At 35.0% G+C, this 21,157-nt stretch overlaps 2 protein-coding genes and 3 non-coding genes across 5 annotated transcripts; 2 read left to right on the top strand and 3 right to left on the bottom strand.

Moving 5' to 3' along the window:
- The first annotated feature begins 1,397 nt into the window (after positions 1–1,397).
- LOC132180824 (nucleobase-ascorbate transporter 1) lies at positions 1,398–7,003 on the top strand. The gene is made up of 14 exons (XM_059593790.1): positions 1,398–1,591; positions 2,448–2,545; positions 3,006–3,182; positions 3,829–3,929; positions 4,010–4,085; positions 4,522–4,581; positions 4,669–4,856; positions 4,936–5,032; positions 5,144–5,230; positions 5,498–5,556; positions 5,660–5,751; positions 6,056–6,133; positions 6,216–6,376; positions 6,589–7,003. Exons 1-14 carry the CDS (start codon positions 1,516–1,518, stop codon positions 6,799–6,801), a joined length of 1,563 nt encoding a protein of 520 aa, XP_059449773.1. The 5' UTR covers positions 1,398–1,515; the 3' UTR covers positions 6,802–7,003.
- Positions 7,004–7,933: 930 nt separating this feature from the next.
- Positions 7,934–8,019, bottom strand: LOC132183512 (small nucleolar RNA snoR77Y). Its single transcript, XR_009440471.1, has one exon. It is a non-coding gene; the product is annotated as a small nucleolar RNA snoR77Y (small nucleolar RNA).
- A 75-nt stretch (positions 8,020–8,094) lies between these two features.
- LOC132183517 (small nucleolar RNA snoR2/U65) lies at positions 8,095–8,247 on the bottom strand. Its single transcript, XR_009440475.1, has one exon. It is a non-coding gene; the product is annotated as a small nucleolar RNA snoR2/U65 (small nucleolar RNA).
- Positions 8,248–8,440: 193 nt separating this feature from the next.
- Positions 8,441–8,506, bottom strand: LOC132183518 (small nucleolar RNA U49). Its single transcript, XR_009440476.1, has one exon. It is a non-coding gene; the product is annotated as a small nucleolar RNA U49 (small nucleolar RNA).
- Positions 8,507–11,056: 2,550 nt separating this feature from the next.
- Positions 11,057–16,030, top strand: LOC132181468 (AUGMIN subunit 2). The gene is made up of 6 exons (XM_059594702.1): positions 11,057–11,245; positions 12,227–12,352; positions 12,542–12,646; positions 13,805–13,873; positions 14,615–14,728; positions 15,534–16,030. Exons 1-6 carry the CDS (start codon positions 11,123–11,125, stop codon positions 15,900–15,902), a joined length of 906 nt encoding a protein of 301 aa, XP_059450685.1. The 5' UTR covers positions 11,057–11,122; the 3' UTR covers positions 15,903–16,030.
- Positions 16,031–21,157: the final 5,127 nt, after the last annotated feature.

The following is a 21,157-nucleotide window of genomic DNA, read 5'->3' as shown; positions in this document are numbered from 1 at the left end:
CACGTAACTACGTCACCATCCTTCCTACTTTGACTTTACATCTTCTCCTTCTTGCCCTTTTTCTCAGATTCACAAAAGCACCCCCCACTCACATATTCTTTCCCTCTCTACCACAAAAAAGAAGACAAAATGCAAAAACCTAGTAGAGCTAGATGCAATAGGATTCAGCTCGGGTCGAGTTCTTGATTTCCGACTACCTGTTGTTTGGGTATATGTCTCATAACATAACATAAATGACACATGTCTCAATTTAACAGGTTCGGTTTCGACTATAACTCAATCCGAACCGAATCGTATTAGGAATTTTAAGGGAGTTTAATGCTCACCAACTATGCATGTTTTTTTTTACCCTACACTAAGTAAAAGCTTTTATTTTCTACCCTTTTTGTCTTATAAATTAGTAAGGAACGCATGCATGAGATGGTCTCACCTAAAAGAGTGAACATTTATTGGTCCACTTATGACTCTTTGACAACATTAATGATATTTAATTTGCTTAAGAGTTGCGCTTTAAATTTATTTCCTTTTCAAGAACAGGATTTGAATCCAATGGAGCAAAGTTTTAATTACTTCAGTTCACTCATAGATTTTACCTTGTTATAAGTATTACCTACTCTTACCATTATAGAGATTGCTCATATTGGATTTTCCTTATTACTAGGCTACTCAAATAACATTAAAATTTGAACAGTCTAAGAAAGGGCAGTTGTGGGGCTCATCTGTCCCGAACAAGTGGATTTCACATCTCAAACTGCTTAGAACAAATAGTCTCGTAATCCATTCTCTCAGATGTCTCAAACGTCTGCATAAATTGCTAGCAATTTTGGCCGCAAATGTGAAATAGTTTCTATAAGACTCATATGTCCGAACGGGAGTGAACTGTCCGAAACGTGTTTGACAAGTAAACTTTATTAAAACTCTCTCATATTTATTGTCAAAATTTATAACAAAATTGCTGAAAATTTATATGTCGGCAACCAACCCCAATAGAAAGGTTGTGGGGCTAAGTCTACATCATTGATTCTTTGTTGGCAGGGCTAAATATTGATGGCAAATCATAGGATGGCCAGTCCTTCCAATTTGTGCAACCAAAGAACAGTACCTAGTACACCATTTTTGTGTCACATTTGTAAGGAGGGAGATAGGCTTCGTAATCTGCATCAAATCCACACCGTCGAAAGTTGCTACAGAATTTGATGCCACGTTGACACACTAACCCATGATGGCTGTATCGTAAAATATACGAAGAAAAGAGGGCAGTTGTTTTGAGAATCCGAAACAACTGATTCAAAAAACTGGCTTATTGACGACATAGAGGGGGCGTCACAGAGAGGCTTTGCGCTTTGCATATTATTCCCTTTATTTTTCTTCTTTATTTTTTGTTGTTAGCTGCTTTTATTGTTCGCTTTATATCTGTACAAGTGCTTTTGTTGTTCCTTCTTCTTCTTCTTCTTCTTTCTTCATCTTGCTTTGGCAAGTCTGAGTTCTGTGAAGCTCTTTTCAGAAGCTTCACCAATGGCAGACATTAGCCACCCTCCCATGGAACAGCTCCAAGACCTTGAGTACTGCATAGACTCCAACCCTCCTTGGGGTAGCCCTCTCTCTCTCTCTCTCTCTCTCTCTCTCTCTCTCTCTATATATATATATATATATAGACACATTCTTATGTGGGTGTCTTTTCTTTTCTTTTGTTAAGGCACAGTGAGTGAGAGTGAAATGGGTTTGTGGGTTTAGAAGCAGAGTACTGTAGCTTTAGTAGTGATTGTGAGGCACTGTGTTATACAAACTTGAACCCAGAAAAGTAGATGCATTTTTTTTTTTTTTTTCAGTATCCGAAAGAAAAATGTTGTGTTGGTTTTGAGGTTTAGGGTTGATACCAAGCGGGTGATGGAGATTTTTTTCTTTTTCTTTTTTTTTTTTTTTTCCTTTCTTTGATGAATGTCGACAGAACTTGGAAGATTGTGCTGTTGGTTTTATCTTCATGGGTTGATAACAAAATTTTGAAATTTGAACTTGTATGGCATTGACTGAGTAGGACTCTGAACGAGTCTTCTTTTTTTGAAACTTACATTTTGTTCGGTTGCTAAGAAAATATAAGAAAAGAAATGAAAATTGATTTTTTATTTTATTTTTTTAATAAATCTAGTTGTGGGTTGGGGTCCAAGTACGTTGCGACATTCCAGGTGTTTTATGTTTTGTGTTCCTTTCGTAGGAATTCTCAGTCATCAAACATTACTTTCATAGCCATCACGGGTCTACAAACTTCTTAAGCAATGGACCTAATGGCGTATTGTAATTACACTTTTGTCCGTGATATGGTGGCATTACATTGTGATGCACGTGTTAATGATCATGCCATTGATATGGTGGCATTACATTTTGATTCATGGGAAGCTGCTTGATTCACCTTTCAGTTTCTTGTTCATAATAAAGTATTTGTCTTGCAGCTGAAACCATCGCGTTAGCATTTCAAAACTACATCCTAATGCTGGGAACAAGTGTAATGATCCCAACAATGCTCGTCCCTGCAATGGGTGGAAGTGATGTAAGCTGGTTTTCTAATAAACTCTCTCTGATTCCTCTCAGTTTAAGGATCATTCTTTCATTTAAGTTCAATTGATGTGGAAGTGATGTAGGGCCTATGCAGGAAACTTTGAACCCACTAACTGTTGGATTCCACTTGTAATTATAGACTGAAACACTGCTTAAAATGACTATATTCTTTATGCTTGGATGGCAACGTACAATATTCCTCGTTTTTCTAGTTTTACTGAAATCCTGGACTTTGTGTGCTTTTGTTCTCCCTAATTTGGGGTCTTTCTTGTATGCTTTCTCTTTCTGTTTACGTGGGTTGCACCCGCTTCAATTGAGATTGATTTACTTACATATAAAAAAAGAAAAAAAAATGTTATATTCCCCTGACCATACCTTTTTTTGTTCTTCTTAATTTTACTTGTTCTTGTCTTTTACCCCCTATTTCAATCATTTTCTCTGCTCACAACCAGGGAGACAAAGCACGAGTTATACAGACTCTCCTCTTTGTGGCTGGCATTAACACACTTCTCCAAGCACTTTTTGGAACCAGGTTGCCTGCGGTCGTTGGAGGCTCCTTTGCTTATGTCATTCCTATAGCTTACATCATAAGTGACTCCCATTTGCAACGGATTAGCGATCCTCAAGAAGTAAGCTATCCATTATTCCCTTTCTCTCTAGTAGCAGGGTGTTTGGGAACCACATGGAAATAAATGTATCAAGTTTTTTTCTATAGCTTTCAGATATATAAAACTAATTGAAGATAAATTCATTTTGATAAAACTTGGGGGTGGTAATTCATGTATTCCAATTTGAGATATCCATCTGTGTGAGACACTACATTGGAAGGGCCAGAGTTCTACTTTTTGGTTGGACCTGCTTCAAATGGATGTTACTTGGCAAATTGTTTATTAAAAACAAGCTTCCCAGAGGGAATAAAAGCAAAATGAAGCTTAATGGAAACTTAATTTGATAAAAGGAGTCACTGCCAAAATGACAGAAGTCAGTTTGTTTTAGTTGCGAATGAAGATGCATGCTATTACACTCAAATTTACCAAATAAGCTTTTCTTAAATGCAATGAATAGAGGAATGAAATCATTTTATTTGCATGTGGTGTCCAAATGCCCCACAAATCTGTGGCTTTGATGTTGCAATTCATTTCAGTATGAACCTCAGTCCCATGAAAGATATCTCTCTGAAAGTCTGAGTTTGATTCCCTTCTCAGGAATTTTACTTAATAACTTTCTTATTTGGTAGGGTATTGAAAGAGATCTTCCCATGTGATTGGTTTGCAGAGATTTATACAAACTATGCGAGCGATCCAAGGAGCTCTAATTGTAGCCTCAAGCATACAAATAATACTGGGTTACAGCCAAGTTTGGGGACTCTTTTCGAAGTAGGTTGATGGCACTCAAAAGTTTAATTAGATAATTATGACAATTGTTTTATTTACCATGATATGGGTTTTGTTTGCAGATTCTTCAGTCCTCTTGGAATGGCACCAGTTGTTGGATTGGTTGGCTTGGGATTGTTTCAACGAGGATTTCCTGCGGTATGTTTTGCTACAAGGTCTTTAGCGTATCCATTGGGTTGATCCTCAAAGAGGAGCTTCCTTTTGATGTGGTGAGCACTTCTTGGGGGCCGATTGGGGCCAAAATTCCATTCGAAATGGTCCCCAAGTCCTAACATCAGAGGCTTCATATTTTAGTTCCCTGAAACCAATCACACCATCATTTCTCTGGCCTTGGAACTAGATATGAAGCCCCTGATGTTTCAAGTTCAAGTTGGTCATGGTATCCCAAACCCAATGTAGCCTGCTGAAAGCTGAACTTATGCGGTTATGCCCCTCATTTCTTAATGAGAACCACACCTGAAATTTAATTGTGCTCACTATGCTGGATGGATACCTTATATTCCTCTTTTAACTTACTGTTGCACCCATTATCTTTTGACTTATGCAACTTTATTACTGGAATATCTGTTTTCAGTTAGGCAATTGTGTGGAAATTGGGATACCGATGCTGTTGTTGGTCATTGGACTGTCACAAGTAAGTAGTTCAGGATAATTGTTGGGTTATCTACACTACTCTAATAATTTCCTTCCTTTAATATAAGTATGATTCTGTGAATTGTAGTATCTGAAGCATGTGAGGCCATTTAGAGATGTCCCTATTTTTGAACGATTCCCAGTATTGCTGTGTGTTTCAATCATTTGGATCTATTCCCTTATCTTGACTGCTAGTGGGGCTTATCAAGACAAGCCCACTAGAACTCAAATCAGTTGCCGTACTGACCGAGCGAATCTTATATCTACTGCCCCATGGTATTATCAAAAACCAACTTCAGCTTCTCTTACTTTGCAGTGTGTTTCTTTGCTGGTTTAAAGTTTTGTGTAATTTCAGGTTCAAGTTCCCATACCCTTTGCAGTGGGGTCCTCCAACATTTTCAGCTGGTCATTCATTTGCCATGATGTCTGCAGTCCTTGTTTCTATGGTTGAGGTATGTATCCCAATCATATGTCCCGACATTGTTGTCATGTGTCCCCAAGTCAACTGCTCTTTTGGTTGTCACATTCACTATGTGGTTCTAACTTGTATGTTTCAATGGCAGTCAACTGGTGCATACAAGGCAACATCTAGGTTGGCAATTGCCACTCCGCCTCCTGCTTACGTATTGAGCCGGGGCATTGGCTGGCAGGTAAGCTGTCTTGATACAATTGTGACTCCTTGTTGCTGATGCACTTCTCTCTTAGTTGGATTCACATGCTTTAAGAAAAGCAAGTAGATTTTCCTCTGTGCCACCTTTTTGCTTGTATATCACAGTTGAATTTGCATGTATCATGCACAATTATCATGGTCACATGTTGTTTTGGATGTTCCTTCCATTAAGTTAAGTTATATATAGTTTCATCACTTTCATGTGTCTTTGAAAGAGCTGAATAGTTTTGCTTTCTCACTTTGGCAGGGCATAGGAATCTTGCTTGATGGTCTTTTTGGAACGGGCACTGGTTCTACTGTTTCTGTGTAAGACCACTTCGATGAGCCAAAGTTGTCTGCTTGTGTTCTATTCTTTTGCATGCAAATACAGCCTTACAGTAATTGTGTTCACTTTGGTCGCTTTTTTCAGGGAAAATGTTGGACTCCTTGGATTAACCAGAGTAGGAAGTCGCAGAGTTGTTCAAATTTCTGCTGGCTTCATGATATTCTTCTCTACCCTAGGTTGGTATTACAATTTTGTACAAGGCAGTTTGGGCAAGTTTGAAAGGAGAGCACCTCCTGATTGTTTCCCATTTTTTATTCATGTGGTATATGCCAAGGGATCAAAAATCCTTTTCCACTCATCTGTTCAGACTGGAATTGAAGCCTTTGTGATTGCATATTCTTTTCTCTTTCATTTCTTTTAGCAATAACAAAATCTAGTTTTTTCAAACTGAAATCACATCGAGAGGTCAGCTATTACGGTTTCCCAATCACAATTCGAAAAATTGGTCTGAACTGTTCATTCACTTTGTTATGTTTGCAGGAAAATTTGGAGCTGTGTTTGCATCTATTCCCTTCCCAATATTTGCTGCATTGTACTGTGTTCTCTTCGGCCTTGTGGGTATGTCATTAGCTAAGTGAATTCAGTTTTCTACTTTTTTCTTTTCACTCCCTTCATAATATTTTTGTTTCTTGATTTTCAGCTTCGGTTGGATTATCATTTCTTCAATTCACAAACATGAATTCGATGAGAAATCTCATTATTACTGGGCTTTCACTGTTCCTTGGGATATCTGTCCCTCAATTTTTCAATGAATATTGGATTCCATCAAGAAGTGGTCTTGTTCATACAAATGCCGGATGGGTGAGTACTATCCTTGATATATCCAATAGCCCAGTTGTTGTCTGACTTTGTAATAGGGTCCATAACTTACACAAGTGCAGATATCTGGGTAGCATATACTAGGTGGGAAATTTTTAGATTTTGAGACTGAAATATATTTGGAATACTAAAGCTTTTGGATTTTCTAATGAATATGATAGTTAGCCTGATTGTCAAATCTTAAATCTTTGCAGTTTAATGCCTTTCTCAATACGATATTCTCGTCTCCGCCAACGGTGGGTTTGATTGTGGCCGTATTTCTTGACAATACATTAGAAGTGGAGAAGTCAAAGAAAGACAGGGGGATGCCATGGTGGGTGAAGTTCAGAACATTTAGAGGTGATAACAGAAATGAAGAGTTCTACACTTTGCCATTCAACCTCAACAGGTTTTTCCCACCAACTTAGCAAGTTCAAGGAGGAAGCAGCAAAGCAAATCAGGCCAAGTCAATTGATAAATCAGTTTATTCCTTAAAGATTTTGTAAATCCAAGATCAGCTGACAAAATATCTTAGCAAATTTCCAGTCCTTTTCTTCATCACAATTTTTTTTTGTGACCAACCGTTGTAACAGGGTCCAGAATTAGAATTGTAGTTCCATCATTTGATCCGTGCTTTTTTGTAGATGCAATAAGAAAGAAGGGAAATCATCTCTCTCAACAAAAAAAAAAAAAAAATTATATATATTAGTATCATCCATATGTTGCAAATAAATAGCTAAATGGGATGCCATTAGATCCTAAATGTTTTAGAACATGTACGGGATTGCTTTTAAAAAATAGAACTTTTAAGTTAAAAATAAGGCTTATGTACAAAAGCTTTTGTCATAAGTATATTTTGACTATTTTTAAGTTTTTTGAACTTTTAAAAGCGTTTTTAATTTTAAAAGACTTTTTTTAAGTGTTAAAGCACTTTTAAGCCCTTTAAACACAATCTCAAATAGGCTCTTAGTCTATGATCCCCTCATCCTGTTATCCCTTTATGCAATTCAGATCAGGTCAATGCTAAGTATCCAAGAACAGTCACCTTTTGTGGAGGGATTGAACTCCAACTTTCCAAGCAATGTGCATTATTAAATAGTTTACTAGATGGGAAAACTATAGTTTTTCAATCAATTCTGATTATTTAACTCAACCAAAGATGGCAATTCAATTTGCCTTAACTCACTAATTTCATAGAGTTTGTGGGTAGATAAAAACATGTCAAAAGTTCAAATTGTGTGAAGCCAATAGAAGTAAACTATACAAGCCAACCTACTCAAATAAAGTGGTAAAACTACTAAACCCTAATTCACTAGTTTGATCTTCATTCTCTTTTTGGCAATCCCAGGGTATATTGGCTTGATGTTTTATTGAACATTTAAATGACAAATATCAATTAAATAAATTGGATTTAAAAAATTAATTTGACGAAAAACTAAATCCTTATAATAAAACATCAATATTTTCAACATATCATAAGAAATTAATTATCCAAAACATATGAAGTAAAAATAAATCAAATAATTCAAAATCCTAAATAATGAATTTAGAAATTGAATCATGAAGCCTCAGACAGCCAGTCTCAATTTGACATCAAAATGAATTCAGCCGGTAATTCCAACTAAAAGAAAAATCATCATTGGCTTCACACTAACATAATAAATGAGAAAATTACTAACTATTACTAATTACCCCCAAGAAAAAAATAATAAAAACGAATAAAATGTAATCGCAGAAAACGGCTCCGTGGACCAACGGTGTAAGAACCAGATCCACAGGTTCCTATCAAGGTGCGAAACATGGAATCGCTTTCGGTCCAATCGTAGCATCGCCGATCAACGCTGTTGAAGCTCTAGGCGACGTGGCATCGGACCATAAAACAACAAAAAATAATAAATAAAAATAAATATATTGAAACACCCTCAGAGACCCGTTCCAAATCACACACACGCACAGGCGCGATCCCGACCGATGAGCAGGCGCCCTACGACGCCGTTCCGAGAAAGGAACGACGCCGCAAGGGCTGCCCATTGGTGGATAGGAAGCGCTTGGGGCTTGCGCCCCGACCTGTGCGCTGTTGGAGTGTCATACGGCACTTCCTATCAATTTTAGGGGATTGCTTCCTCATCGGGAAAATTTCAGAACTAATTTTGATTTCAAAAAACCCTAAAACAAAACCCTAATTGCAACGAATCGGAAAATTTTGCCACCAGAGACAGAAAGAGGAAGAGAGATGTGGAAGCTTTAGACTATGAGAAGGGGCATTTTATAGTGAAGAGGACCTTAAAACCCTAATTCTAGAGTTGCGCCGCACATGAGGGTTTCTTTTGGTTGGTTTTTGGGCCAATTAGGCTGAGATTTGATTTTGGGCCAGGCCCAACTGAATGAACTCTAACGCCGTTTATTCCATAACCGTAAAACGTTTTCAAAATATATTCTGAAAATATTATTGATTTTCTTATTAATAATTTTATTATCTTTTCTAATAATTTACATAACATTATCAAATTATAAAAAGTTTCGTATTAAGAACAAAAAAAAATAATTACAACTCACTATAATGCTTCTATTGATGATGCTTTAATCCCAAACTATTTACTTAGAACTTCTTGAACAATATCAATATGATATCTCATTTCGAGTAAAATGTTAGACCCACTATTGTGGGGTCTCAATATTTATTATATTTTAAAAATAAAAGTGATAAATGTGGATCTGATGTGTGACAAGTTATAGTCAATTTTTTGTTTAGTTTTATTTGGGTCTTATTAATTAATAAGGTTATTAGTATTTAATTTTTAAGAGTTATGTATGGATGACAATTCATATTCGTATGTTAGGTTTAGATTGTGTTAAAGCATTGATATAATGCTGGATATAAGTTAACCATAACTCTGACTTATTTAATTAAATGGGTTAGACATCTTAACCCTAAACCACTAATTACATATTAGGTTCGTGACGGTTTCAAGGTTTGTGTCAAAAATTGTCAACCTAAATGTCATGTATTGGGTTCGAGACATGAGTATAAGATTATATAGGTCAACTATAACCAGACTCATTTACTTATATGAGTTAGACCCATCAACCCTAATCCGTTAATTTTATGTGTGGATTCAAAAATTAAATTGATTAGACCCATAAACTCAAATCTAACCAAATTTAAGTCGTGTAAAAAATTGTCAGTCATAGTTAAATGTGTTATTTTGTAATTCAATTATGGGTTTGGCACAAAGCAAATCAAATTAGGGTTAGGGTTAGGGTTACGGTTTAGTCATTGAATTTATTTAAGTGAACTATTGTATTTGAATGGAGACATATTATAGTTTATAAATAAATCAATTTTGTTCTTCATCTTCCTTTTCTTTTGATGGCGAGGCTCTACCAAATTTTATTTTCTCTTTAAATTGTGTGATTCAATGCCTTTTATTTTTCCCTTCCTATATTCTTCTTCTAAATTCCTTTTGTCCCGCATTAGGATCACTATCATTTTCTTTTGAAGTGAAATGAGAAGAATCATCTAAGTAAAAAAGATCGGAGATGGATTATTTTATAGTTCAAAATATATTTCACATATCAAATGAAAAATTTGTTGTCACATCATTTAATAATTTTAAATAATATAATTTTTAAATGTAACAAAATAAAATTGAGTATTTGTATAATAAATCCCTGAGTCAACCCTCCAAAAATTTTTAAATCTAAGTTTTTTTTTTTTTTTTTTTTTTTTCAAAAATTTACTCACTGAGTCAATGGAAATGACAATAAAATTTCTGCCATCAAAATTTTTTCACAGCAGTTAGTCAAATTCAAAACGCATCGTTTTCACATCATTAAAATATTAATTTTTTTATTCATTTCATTTTAAAATAAATTAATATATATATTGAAGGCGCCACCCTTGACCACCCCCCAACCCCTATGAGATGGGCGCAAGCCACCCCAGGGGTTGTTTGCCCACCCTTGGGATGGCCGCAGGCCACACTCCCAGGGAGTTTGGGGTGGCCTAAGCCCTAGGGGTGGTGGGTGGCTTGAGCCACCCCATGGGGGGTTTAGGGTGGCTCGTGGCCACCCCTAACCACCTATGGGGTGGCTGCGAGCCACCCCTAGGGCTTAGTAGGCCACCCCAAACCCCTTGGGAGTGGCCTGCAAGCCACCCCAGGGGTGGGCAAACCACCATTGGGGGGGCTTGCAACCACTTTTATTTTATTTTATAAAATTAAATTGATAAAAAAATTAATATTTTAATGAGGTGAAACAATGCGTTTTGAATTTGACTAATGACTGTTAAAAAATTTTTATGGCAAAGATTTTATTGTCATTTCTATTGACCTAGGAGTAAATTTTCAGAAAAAAAAAAAAAAAAAAAAAAAAACTTAGGAACTTACAAATTTTGGAGGATTGACTCATGAACTTATTATACAAATACCCAATAAAATTTAAATAATAAAATGGTTCATCTCAATTTTATTTAAAATGAGGATAATTCTATTATGATAAATGTTGCTACCAGGCACAAAAGTTAAATTTCAATCATTTAATTTGAAATAAATAATTAAAAATTAAAAGTTAAATCATTTCAAATAAGTAATCAGGATTTAAGAAGACATTTCCCACCTTTTGGAAAGAAATACAAATTGCCGGCCCAACTTTCCCAAACTCAACACCCAGAGAAGACAGTGAGCACCATTTTTTTTTTTTTTTTCATTCGTTTGTTCGGTGTAAGGCCGTGTTTGGGTCTTGCAGGAAATGTCAATGGGGACAGACTCAACATGGGTGGGAAAGAAGCCGCTGAGGCGCATCGGAGGCATGTCCGATGCTCTCTCCATCGCTGCCGATCTCGGCTTCTCTGTTCCCCCTCCTCCTACTCAGGTTAGGCGCCCCACCTCTCTCTCTCTGTGTGCATGTATGAATTTATGCGTATAATGTATGTTCTATTTTGCAATTTAGTCCTCACTCTGGGTGATTCTGATCTCGACCCGTTTTGCTTTTAGGCGTGATAGATTCGATTTGCAGTGATAACCCACAATTCTGTTTGCTCGCCCTTTCATATTGAAGCTCAGTTTGAAACACCCAGTTATGAATTGATCGCTTAGTGTAGAATTTAGGTCGTTAATGTTGGAGTTTAATCGAAAGCTGAAGATGGGTTCTTTTGGATCTAAAACATTATTAGTTCCTTCCAGTCATACATGAGGTTCAAATTATAATTTAATAAGCCATATATGTGTGTTGCCTTCTCTTTTGTTTTTTTGTTTTGTTTTTTTTTTTTTTTTTTGTTAATGGGAAAAGTTTAAATGGTGTAGAGTGATAGTAAAACCAGCTGGTATGGGAAAGTACACTAAAGGCAGTTTGTTTTGTTGCTTGGTTTTATTACTGTCTTCGAGCAGAAAATGGCAACTTGATAGTCAAATGTTTGTGTAAAAGACAGGATCCTGGTAGATGGTTCCTAGTATTAATCATCTTATCACTGCTTTACTTGGTTACATTTCATGAGGATGGGGATCATATGTTCGAGGATATATCCAAACACACAGAGAGATAAGAGTGTGTTTTTCCAGTTATTTTCTTTTTGAACTTTTAGGATTACTTAATAACATATCAAGTTAATAAAATCTCCTGCATACAGGAACACATCAAATCCATGAACTGATTCTTGAAGTTATTGTTGTTTCTTTCATTTTATTTTATATTTTCCCAAAATTATTTTATTTATGCTCCCTTTGGTAGTTTGGTAGAATGCTAGAATAGGGATGTTTCTATGTTCAAAATTTACATTTGTGGCACAGAAACGTTGATCATTTTTGATGTGGAAGCTTTGGAATTTTGATCAAGCTAGTCATTTTCTTTCCTTAGGAAGAAATCCAGAACTTATCCACTACTACTGGTGAGAAAGGTGATGACTTGATAAGGGTCTTAAGAGAACTTACCACCGTACAAAGAAAAATAGCAGATCTGCAAGTGGAACTTCAAGGTCGAAAGGTTAGTTATCCTAGTTTTATTTATAACCTGTTATAGTTCAAAATATTCACGAGGATTGTTTCTCTAACATAAGGAAATGAAATTGTTATATGGTTCTTTTGGGTAGCACTTTTTCACATCTTAATCACAATTTGTATGCAATACTCATGTAACAAGCTTTTTTTCTTCTTTTTTTTTGTAAAATTTTAGGATGATAAAAACGTGTCACATTTGACACATGTGAGTGAAATGGAAAAGAAGATTGAGACTTTGGCAAGGATTACTACTATATTGAAAGATGTCATTCAGAATAAGGTAACCATTTTGCTTTCATTTTGTCATCATTGTCATCTTTTTTTTTGTTGGAAAAGTGTCTTCTTGAAATGTTACCTGAAATGGTGTGTGCTTGATGCTAAAGCTCCTTGTCTTTCTCCTTGAAAATCTCCATGTCCAGTGTTCAATACATGTGCATGCATATGTGGAACATGAGCCTAGTATACAATTACAAGCTTGCTTGTGCCTGCAAAGGATATGAAAACTGTGCACATTTATGCATACTTTGTTTTGTCCCTCTGGAATTGAGAATAGCATGGGTTATTCAAAATATATGGTTTGGTACCTAATATTGCTATTGGTTAATTTAAGGATTCCTCCGGGTAATCGGCCTTTGCTTTCATGATAATTGGCTATTACTACAATTCTCTGCAATTGTTCCTCCTTCCCACAGGTCGACAGGGGAGTGAGGATTGTTGTTCAGGGGAGGGGGAAGGTTGATGACTCAATCCTACTAATAGCATTTGTGTATTCAAATGCTACAGAGAACAAAACTGGATTCATCCCCATGACCCCTCTAAGATGCCCTTGTTTTGATTTGTTATCCGACTAATGACTTATGACTAAAATTGACCTGTTTGTGAGCAGTCTAACTATTACAAGGCTGTCTTTTGCTATGATTGTAGTTTTCTTATTCTTATATTGTGTGCATTCCGTATTGTTATTATTTGTGTATTACGGGGAAAAAAAAAAGTAGCCTAAAATTTTGCTAAAAAAATATATATTTTTACTCATGGATCTATAATTTAGCTTTGAAAAACAGCTCTTTTCTTGTCAATTTTATTTGTTTGATGAAAATAATCCCAGTATAAAACTTCCCAGAGAACAAACAGAGCCTCAGGGTGTCTGCAAATGAAGTGTCATATTTAAATTTTACTTCTCTTGCAATCTGAAATGGAATGTTCTAACATTGTTGCTGATGCAAGGGCTGACTGTGTTTTCAAGAAAATGCTTCATTAGATATGTCCTACCATGTTTTATGTTAACATATTTTGTGGTTATTGTGTATAATTCACATTGAACTATGGTGACTGCTATGAGGAAAATTATTTCCATTTCATCAGCATACCGTATCTTTTTTTAAATTTAATTAGATGAATTCAATTAAATTGTGAATACATGTCTCAATCATATTTACAGGATCGCATCATAGCTCGTCTTCAACAGCCATATTCACTAGATTGCATCCCAGTGGAAGCAGAATATCAGGTTTGTCCAATGAATTGCATCTCTCTTTCTCTCTCTCTCAACCCATTCTTGGACTCATAACTTGTTTTCCTCCTGGTCGCTCACCATCCTGTTACCGGTCTGCTGGTCATACTTACAACTTTTGGTAGAAAAAATTAGGCACAGGCGTAGGGATATCGTGGGACTGTTGATGTTAGAATGCAAAATAGTGGCTTTACACTTATTGCCTGAAGTGGCAAATTATCTGATGAGAATGACAGCATATATCTTTGGCATTGTTAGTGCCTGATGCATGGTGATGGCTCCATTCTGTGCAGTAAACCCTCTATACTTTCAGAACATTCAGTTACAAGTAAAAAATTAGAAATGGAAGTTTCAAGGAATCCTAAGGTTCACAAAATGTGAAGAGAGGGGATGAGAGATTGAATTGTTCTTTCTTCATCCTAGCAATTCTACTATTAGCATGAGTTGAGATCCACTACTGCCCGTACCAACTCCTGCATGGTATTTCTATGTGTAAATATTGTTTAAAGTAAAACATAATGTAACATGGACAGAATTAGAGTAAATTGTAGTCACACTACAGAAAGTGTGGGGCACAATTTAAGTCGAAGCTGTAAATTCTAAGTCCAGCTCTTGGAAAATGGCTCAAAATATAGCAGATTCAATAATTTATCTAATGCTAGAGGGCTATAATTGGTTATCATCATTAAAAAAGACTATTTCTAATGCTTGTGGCATCTTTTGCTTGGGTTTGTGCAGAAACAATTCTCTGAATTACTTATGAAGGCTGCTAGTGACTATGGTGCCTTGACAACATCAGTTGCAGATTTTCAATGGAGTCAGAACTTTAAGGAGCCTCCTTCAGTATGGGGGGTAAGCTTGTTGAGGCATTTCATTTGTTTCTACCTATGTTCCAATCCAGAGTGTATAATATTGCTTATTTTTCATCCCATTCTTAGCTCTGGACCACATTCAGACGCTACATATAGACCTTTCTAGGAGAGTTAAATGTCTAAACTGTATAGACTAAATTTCAACCCTATAGGGAGTATTGTTTTAGACGAAGTGTGAGAGATCATGGGAGAATTTGGGTCAGCTGAAACAATATTGAATAGCATCTTATTACATTTTAGTTGTCAATAGCCTTTGAATGGATAATTTCTCTTTTAAAACGCCTTGACAGATTATGATATTCAAAATACTGATAGTTGAACATCCATGACCCCTGGGGTTTCTTGAAATATCATTGATCTACCATAAAGTTTAATGGAGGTATCCAATTGTTGAGAAATCAAAATTTTTGTTTCTTTTGTTGAGAAATGCTACAAACACTCTCACTCCCAAGTGCGCACTTCCTGACATGGCACTAAAAATCACCACTGGATCCAAAATCCAATAATAATTCATCCAAAATTTCAATAGTTATTTTTAGTGCCACGTCAAGAAATGTGCCCTTGAGAGTGTGTGATCGGAAGTGTGTATAGCATTTCTCTTTAGTTCATAATGATATGATCTCTTTTTCTGGAAAGCCTAAAGATCTCATAGCACAGAACTTAGATTAATGTTGGGTCAAATTGATTCGCTTCTACATATTCTGATGATTGCACCGGTGGGAAAAATATCCTTAATGGAAAGGTTTGTAGCAAAAGGTGATCTTCATCTTCTGGTATTGATGCAGGAAATGCTTCGCCCTATTCCAGTTGCTTTAGCATCATGCACCCGATTTTTTGAGGCCATGTCTGCAATGAGAGAATCGTTTGCAACACTTCAAAATCTGAGAATGGGTCATTCCAATTCCTCCTTACCCACAACACCAGCCAAGGATGCCTCCCAAAGAGTGCCAGGGGAGTCCGACTGTGTGACTCCACCTCCTTGGAGAAATGAACCAAGCTTTGATGACTTAGCTAGTAGAAGCCTAAGGAGGCAAGAAATTGAGCAGCAAGAAGCAGAGGATGAAAACAGTGAGGTGTCTGATTTTAATCAAGTTGATGGGGCGAGCCATAGGAGATTGTCTTGGCCTCCCTCAGTTAAAAAGAGTGGAATTTAATCCGCATAAGGTGAATATCTTTGTATGTCTTGTTGTAGTAAATGTTCATTAGCAGCATCTTTCACCTTGAAGTAAACCCATTCATTTGTGCAGTAATACATATTTTTATATTATCAAGTATTTTTGAAGTGACATGCATATAGTCTGTGATATCCCCGGTAATGTTAGGCCTTTTCTTATTCATATTTTCTTCTCCAAATAGGCTTAGGATAAAGTGTTCTTCCGAATTAGGTCAAAGAAATTTTCTTCAACCCAGTCTTCTAAACTGAGGTATATTTAGAATGCATGTGATTCTTGTGTACATTTTTAATAGAGCATGTGATTCTTTCGTACATTTTGAACACTTGTTAGTTTAAGAAATTGGGTTTAAAGAAACTTCTTCCAGTTTAGACGGGACAATCTTTATATGATGTATTAATGGTGATTTTCACTACCATATTAGGGAGTAAACACTTAGAAGCACATGTAGCAGTTTTTCTTATATCATATAGTGAATTTTTTTTAAAATTAAATAATATGACATCATTGGCTGTAACAAAATATATATATTTTTTTTAATGAAATGTAGAGTGCAACTTTCTCCATGTGATACCGGCCCACCTGATATGGTTCTCCACATAAAGAGTTGCTGGGCCTACGCGTAAAGCGTACCAAATATCCAAATATCCATATTTATGGGCCTTACTGTGAAAGTATGGGCCCCCGATCCCAAGGAGGATCTAAACCTGGCCTTCTCACATTTCATCGATTTTAGCCGGCCCTTCTATGTGCTCGGGATATAATAATTTAAGTTATATTTATCTTAAATGAATGGTCTAAAAACTATCACATCATAACAAAGAGAGCCCCTACTACTAGATCCATTCTGATAATATCTTTTTTGCAGCCTTCAATTACTATGTGGCACATCATCAATTTAAAAAAAATGTAAAAAATAAAAGTGAGAACACTTACACCAAATCAGAGAAAAAAAAAAAACCTTGTAGCCAGCAAGACCCATGCCAGACCTATGGCGTGGGTCTGGCCGGCGATGAACACTTAAAACCCTGCCAGCCGTGACTCGTCTTAAAACCTGTTTTTAATGCTCCAAAATCCGTTTCTAATGTCTGAAAACCTGTTTCTAATGCCTCAAAACTCGTTTCTAATGCCTTAAAACTCATTTTTTGATTCAAAACTAAAACTTAGAGGTAGAAGATTAACTCTTTTAAAAAATGTTATCACCCTAAAATTTTGTATATTTTGGTTCAACTTATTTTTGTGTACTTTTTATATTTTTACTTAATGTGTCGGTTATTATTTGAGGGTTGTAAAAATGGTATTATCATATGGTCGTGATAAAAGGTTTTCTCTATAAAATATATATATATATATATATATATATATATATATAATTTATCTCATCTTTACCTGTTACCTCACCTCTCTATCTATTGCCGCTCCTCCTCCCTTCCCCATCTTTCTTGCCAATTTTCACCGTTGTTGAGCTCTTACCTCAAAAAAAAAAAAATTGAAAGCAAATTGAATGCTCTAGAAAAGTCTTTGGTTTGGAGAGCTAATTTTCTGTCTTTTCGCCTTTTTGATGTAATTACAGTTGACAAATGAGCATTTTGCTGCTTATTTATGGAAGGTGTCATCAATTCATCACGCAACTTCACTTTCAACATAAAAACTTCGTAAATTGAAAATAAATTAAAATTGTTGTAAAAAAAACCAAACTCAATTTAAATTCATTATCCTTTGACAGCTTTTACTTTGGTAAAGCATATTGTCACATCAATTAAATTTTTTTATTAATATAATACCAAGTACTTAAATGCAGCAAAATAAAATATAAAATCTCCATTTAACCGGTGACAATTATGACTTAAAGCATGTGTAATTATTGGTTTGAGGGGTTGAAAAGTGCGTTTACAATTTAAAAACGTATTTGACAAAAATTTAAAAATAAAGTTTGTCAAAAAAATATTTTTTTACTTAAAAGCTTTATTTTTTAAATATATATTTTTTAGAGCATTTATATTCCAATAAGCAAATTTGCTCAAAAAAAAAAAAAAGAGGTAATTACCCACTATTTCAAAGCATCTATTTTAAAATGTCCGATTTGAAATGCAATAAAGCTCACAGTTTAGTTTTTAAAATTATACATTTTTAAGAAGACACCAAATTACCCAAGATTTATAAAAATATAAATTTTTAAAAACACAATTTCAATCGCTATATTTTCTATAACTTAATTTAAAAATTGCATCTGTTAATCTATGAATTTCCAATGTCAAACACTCTTTTGGCAGCTTTTGAAGAAAGACAACAATTAGGGCGGTACATAGCTTAGCATCTTTTATTATAAAAACTTAAATCTCACACCTAATCTATTGATCTGCCCTTGTCACATTAATTGCTGCTATTTAATTCTGCAGTCTGAAATCAGTAAAATTAAAGATTTTTAATTTCTAGTCTCTTTTGTTGTTTTAGTAAGTAGGTGGATGACTAAGTATAAGTAAACGACCTTAACCATCCTAATAAAGTAATTTAGCAATTAAGAAAAGAAGAAGAAAAGACCCCCATGTATAACATCTACATCAACTTCAAATTCTTGCCTTCTAAGCCAAGGTATGAACCTCAAGATTTCTTAGATTAAAGGACAAAGCTTGTCTAATGAGGAATATGCCCACCTGCTTTGTGGTACATTTAGCTTTGCCATTTTATAGACAGAAGTACGATTTTGTTGTAAACAAAATCGCAAAAATTAATCGTTTGGGATTGTATTTTTAAAAATTGCAACGTAAACAAAGTGGTGCTTTTCTGTATTTTTAAAAGTACAAATTTAAAATGCAATTTTAAATGCTAAATTACGATTTTGTCAAACACTTATTTGTATTTTTAAAAGTACAAATTCAAACGAATCCTCCAACAAGTGAGAAGTTGCTCGAGATAAATAGGAACAAGTAGGTCTACCACTTTTCTTTTACGAAACTACCTAAATTACTAGCAATTAAAATCCGACTCTAGGGTTGTCACAAGTAACAATCAACACCCCAAATCTTTCACAATCATACAAAACGTAAAGAAAGAGCAACTCACACCCCACCAGTCAACACGGTGTTCGAAGATCTAAAAGTAAAGCTAAATATATCAAAATATATGTATAGTTTCTCATAAAGCTCATGTGCCAAGGGGCACCACATAGCTTAATTTAAAGCATCATAGGCATTTATTATATACTAATTGCCCATAATTTAGATGCATGCCTCACTTGGAGACAAGGGTCTTTTCTGACTTTTTGTACTAAATAACCAAAATATGGACTTGGATTTGATATGATCACAAACTATTTTATTATATAACTATACCAAAACAAATTGAATATCTTCCAATGAATTCAATCATTTATGTCATTCTCAAACTGCCCACGTTCAAATGGGTCCCATGAGAGACTCTAGAAAATACAGAAAACCATCATCATCCAACCAAGTTACATACATCATGCATGCATTGGTATTAGGAATTGAGATCCGGTGCAATAATTATAAGATTTTGGATAGAGTACACTATCTTTTGTATGGGTCGTTTATTTAAAATGACAGTTCGAGTCGTGAGAGTAGATAAGAGAGAAGACGAAGAGGCTGCTTGTAGTGTAAAGAATGACCGTAGAGATGGTCGAATCATTTTCTTTGGCCCTAGAGGTGATTTCTTCCCTCTCCCCTCAAACCAGCCATTGAAGTTGGCCAAACTGACCCTTGTGGCCAAAAAAATGGTTTGGCTACCCTCAAATCAACTATTACAAGTGATCAAATCACTTGGTGGCAAAAAAAAAAAGTGGGTTGACTACCCTTATGACTAAAAGGGATGGTTCGGCACTACAAATTATTGTTTCTTTCACTTTTTTATATGCAATCATGATTTAAATCTTTCAATAAATCCATAATAATTCCATTTAGATAGCAAATATGGAAAAATTTTATAAGTCTTATCGACTGAGTAGGAGGTGGGTTGCTTGAGACCTATTCAATCAAGGAGGTTTCATAAAATTCTCTTATATTTACGGTTTAAATTACTAAGCAATAAAATTGTCGAAAATTTTTACTCGGGATAAAAGCATTTAACACGGGTCCAATTCCTGCACCGGATCTTAACCCGGATAAGGGATATCGGTCTCTCCATTATACCTGACAACCATAACACACCCACTTGCCTCCCCATCTATCCAATGGGAATGGATGGATGATACAGAATCCAATCATGCCATCCACTATACACTACATTACTTCCTATTCTATTGCTTTATGCACGCCAATAGCATTACCATGGGTCCTACCACAGATCACAGATCGTGTGGGTCGGATGCGTCCAAAAATTCATCACCGGTCCCACACCCATGATTGAAATTCCTTAGCGTGGTGGGGTCCTTCAAAGTGGGCGCGCTTTCCGCTTTAAGCCGCATCTTTACGGCGAGTGGAAGGATCTATTACGTAATACATGTTTCCTTTTTTTCGGATAAGGATGAGTGGCAATGCGAATTTTAATTAGGAATATGCCAATTTATTCTTTTTTCTCATTTTTTATATAATTATTAATACAAATATATTAATTTATTTACTAAATAAATCAATGTTTGTGTTATATATAGTTTATAAATTTCCATATTTTCATTTTAATTTTTGTTATTCAGAATTTTGTTTTGTTATATCTGATAATTTATATAGTATTAGTGAATATATATGTCATTAAATACGTGGAATATAATTTAAACCATAAAATTAATAGGCTTCATTTCACTTTATTTTGTATTTAAGGGAACTGCTTCTAAAATAATTATAAGTAATTAACGGAAGACATGTTAAAAATCAACCGTCATTAATACATAAATAAATGCTATATCCTCGTCTTATCCATCTTATAAAGGACTAATATGATGTGATCATGCTCATTAGCACCTTAATCAATCATGCTAAAAATAAATAAATTTAATGACTAATAATTACTGTTATATCAGTTTAATGAAATAAAAATATAGTATGTAATATGGGGGTCTAATAATTTTGGTAATTTTTTAAAGTTATTATTTATTTTATTTGAGAAAATGAATAATTATCTTATTTAAAAAGTTTTAAAATATTTTCAAAAAAAAAAAATTTAAAATAATATATAATTTAAAAAATAGATTGAGAGTTCCAAGAAAGGCAGTAACAAGTGGACTGTTTCAAAAGTTGACGTAACAACTACTACTGTTTCATCTTTATCTCAAAAACAGGGGT

Source organism: Corylus avellana, chromosome ca5 (genome assembly GCF_901000735.1).
Source record: "Corylus avellana chromosome ca5, CavTom2PMs-1.0".
In the NCBI taxonomy this organism is placed as follows: Eukaryota; Viridiplantae; Streptophyta; class Magnoliopsida; order Fagales; family Betulaceae; genus Corylus; species Corylus avellana.
The sequence above is the reverse complement of the archived record's forward strand: the minus strand, read 5'-3'. Positions and strand labels throughout refer to the sequence as shown.

Excerpts from the sequence above, each read along its gene's own strand:
- LOC132180824 (XM_059593790.1), top strand. The coding sequence starts at position 1,516 with ATGGCAGACATTAGCCACCCTCCCATGGAACAGCTCCAAGACCTTGAG. Across the intron at positions 3,183-3,828 it reads GGATTAGCGATCCTCAAGAA|AGATTTATACAAACTATGCG; the intron begins GTAAGCTATCCA and ends ATTGGTTTGCAG. Across the intron at positions 5,033-5,143 it reads TCCTTGTTTCTATGGTTGAG|TCAACTGGTGCATACAAGGC; the intron begins GTATGTATCCCA and ends TTTCAATGGCAG.
- LOC132181468 (XM_059594702.1), top strand. The coding sequence starts at position 11,123 with ATGTCAATGGGGACAGACTCAACATGGGTGGGAAAGAAGCCGCTGAGG. Across the intron at positions 12,647-13,804 it reads AAGATGTCATTCAGAATAAG|GATCGCATCATAGCTCGTCT; the intron begins GTAACCATTTTG and ends TCATATTTACAG. Across the intron at positions 13,874-14,614 it reads CAGTGGAAGCAGAATATCAG|AAACAATTCTCTGAATTACT; the intron begins GTTTGTCCAATG and ends GGGTTTGTGCAG.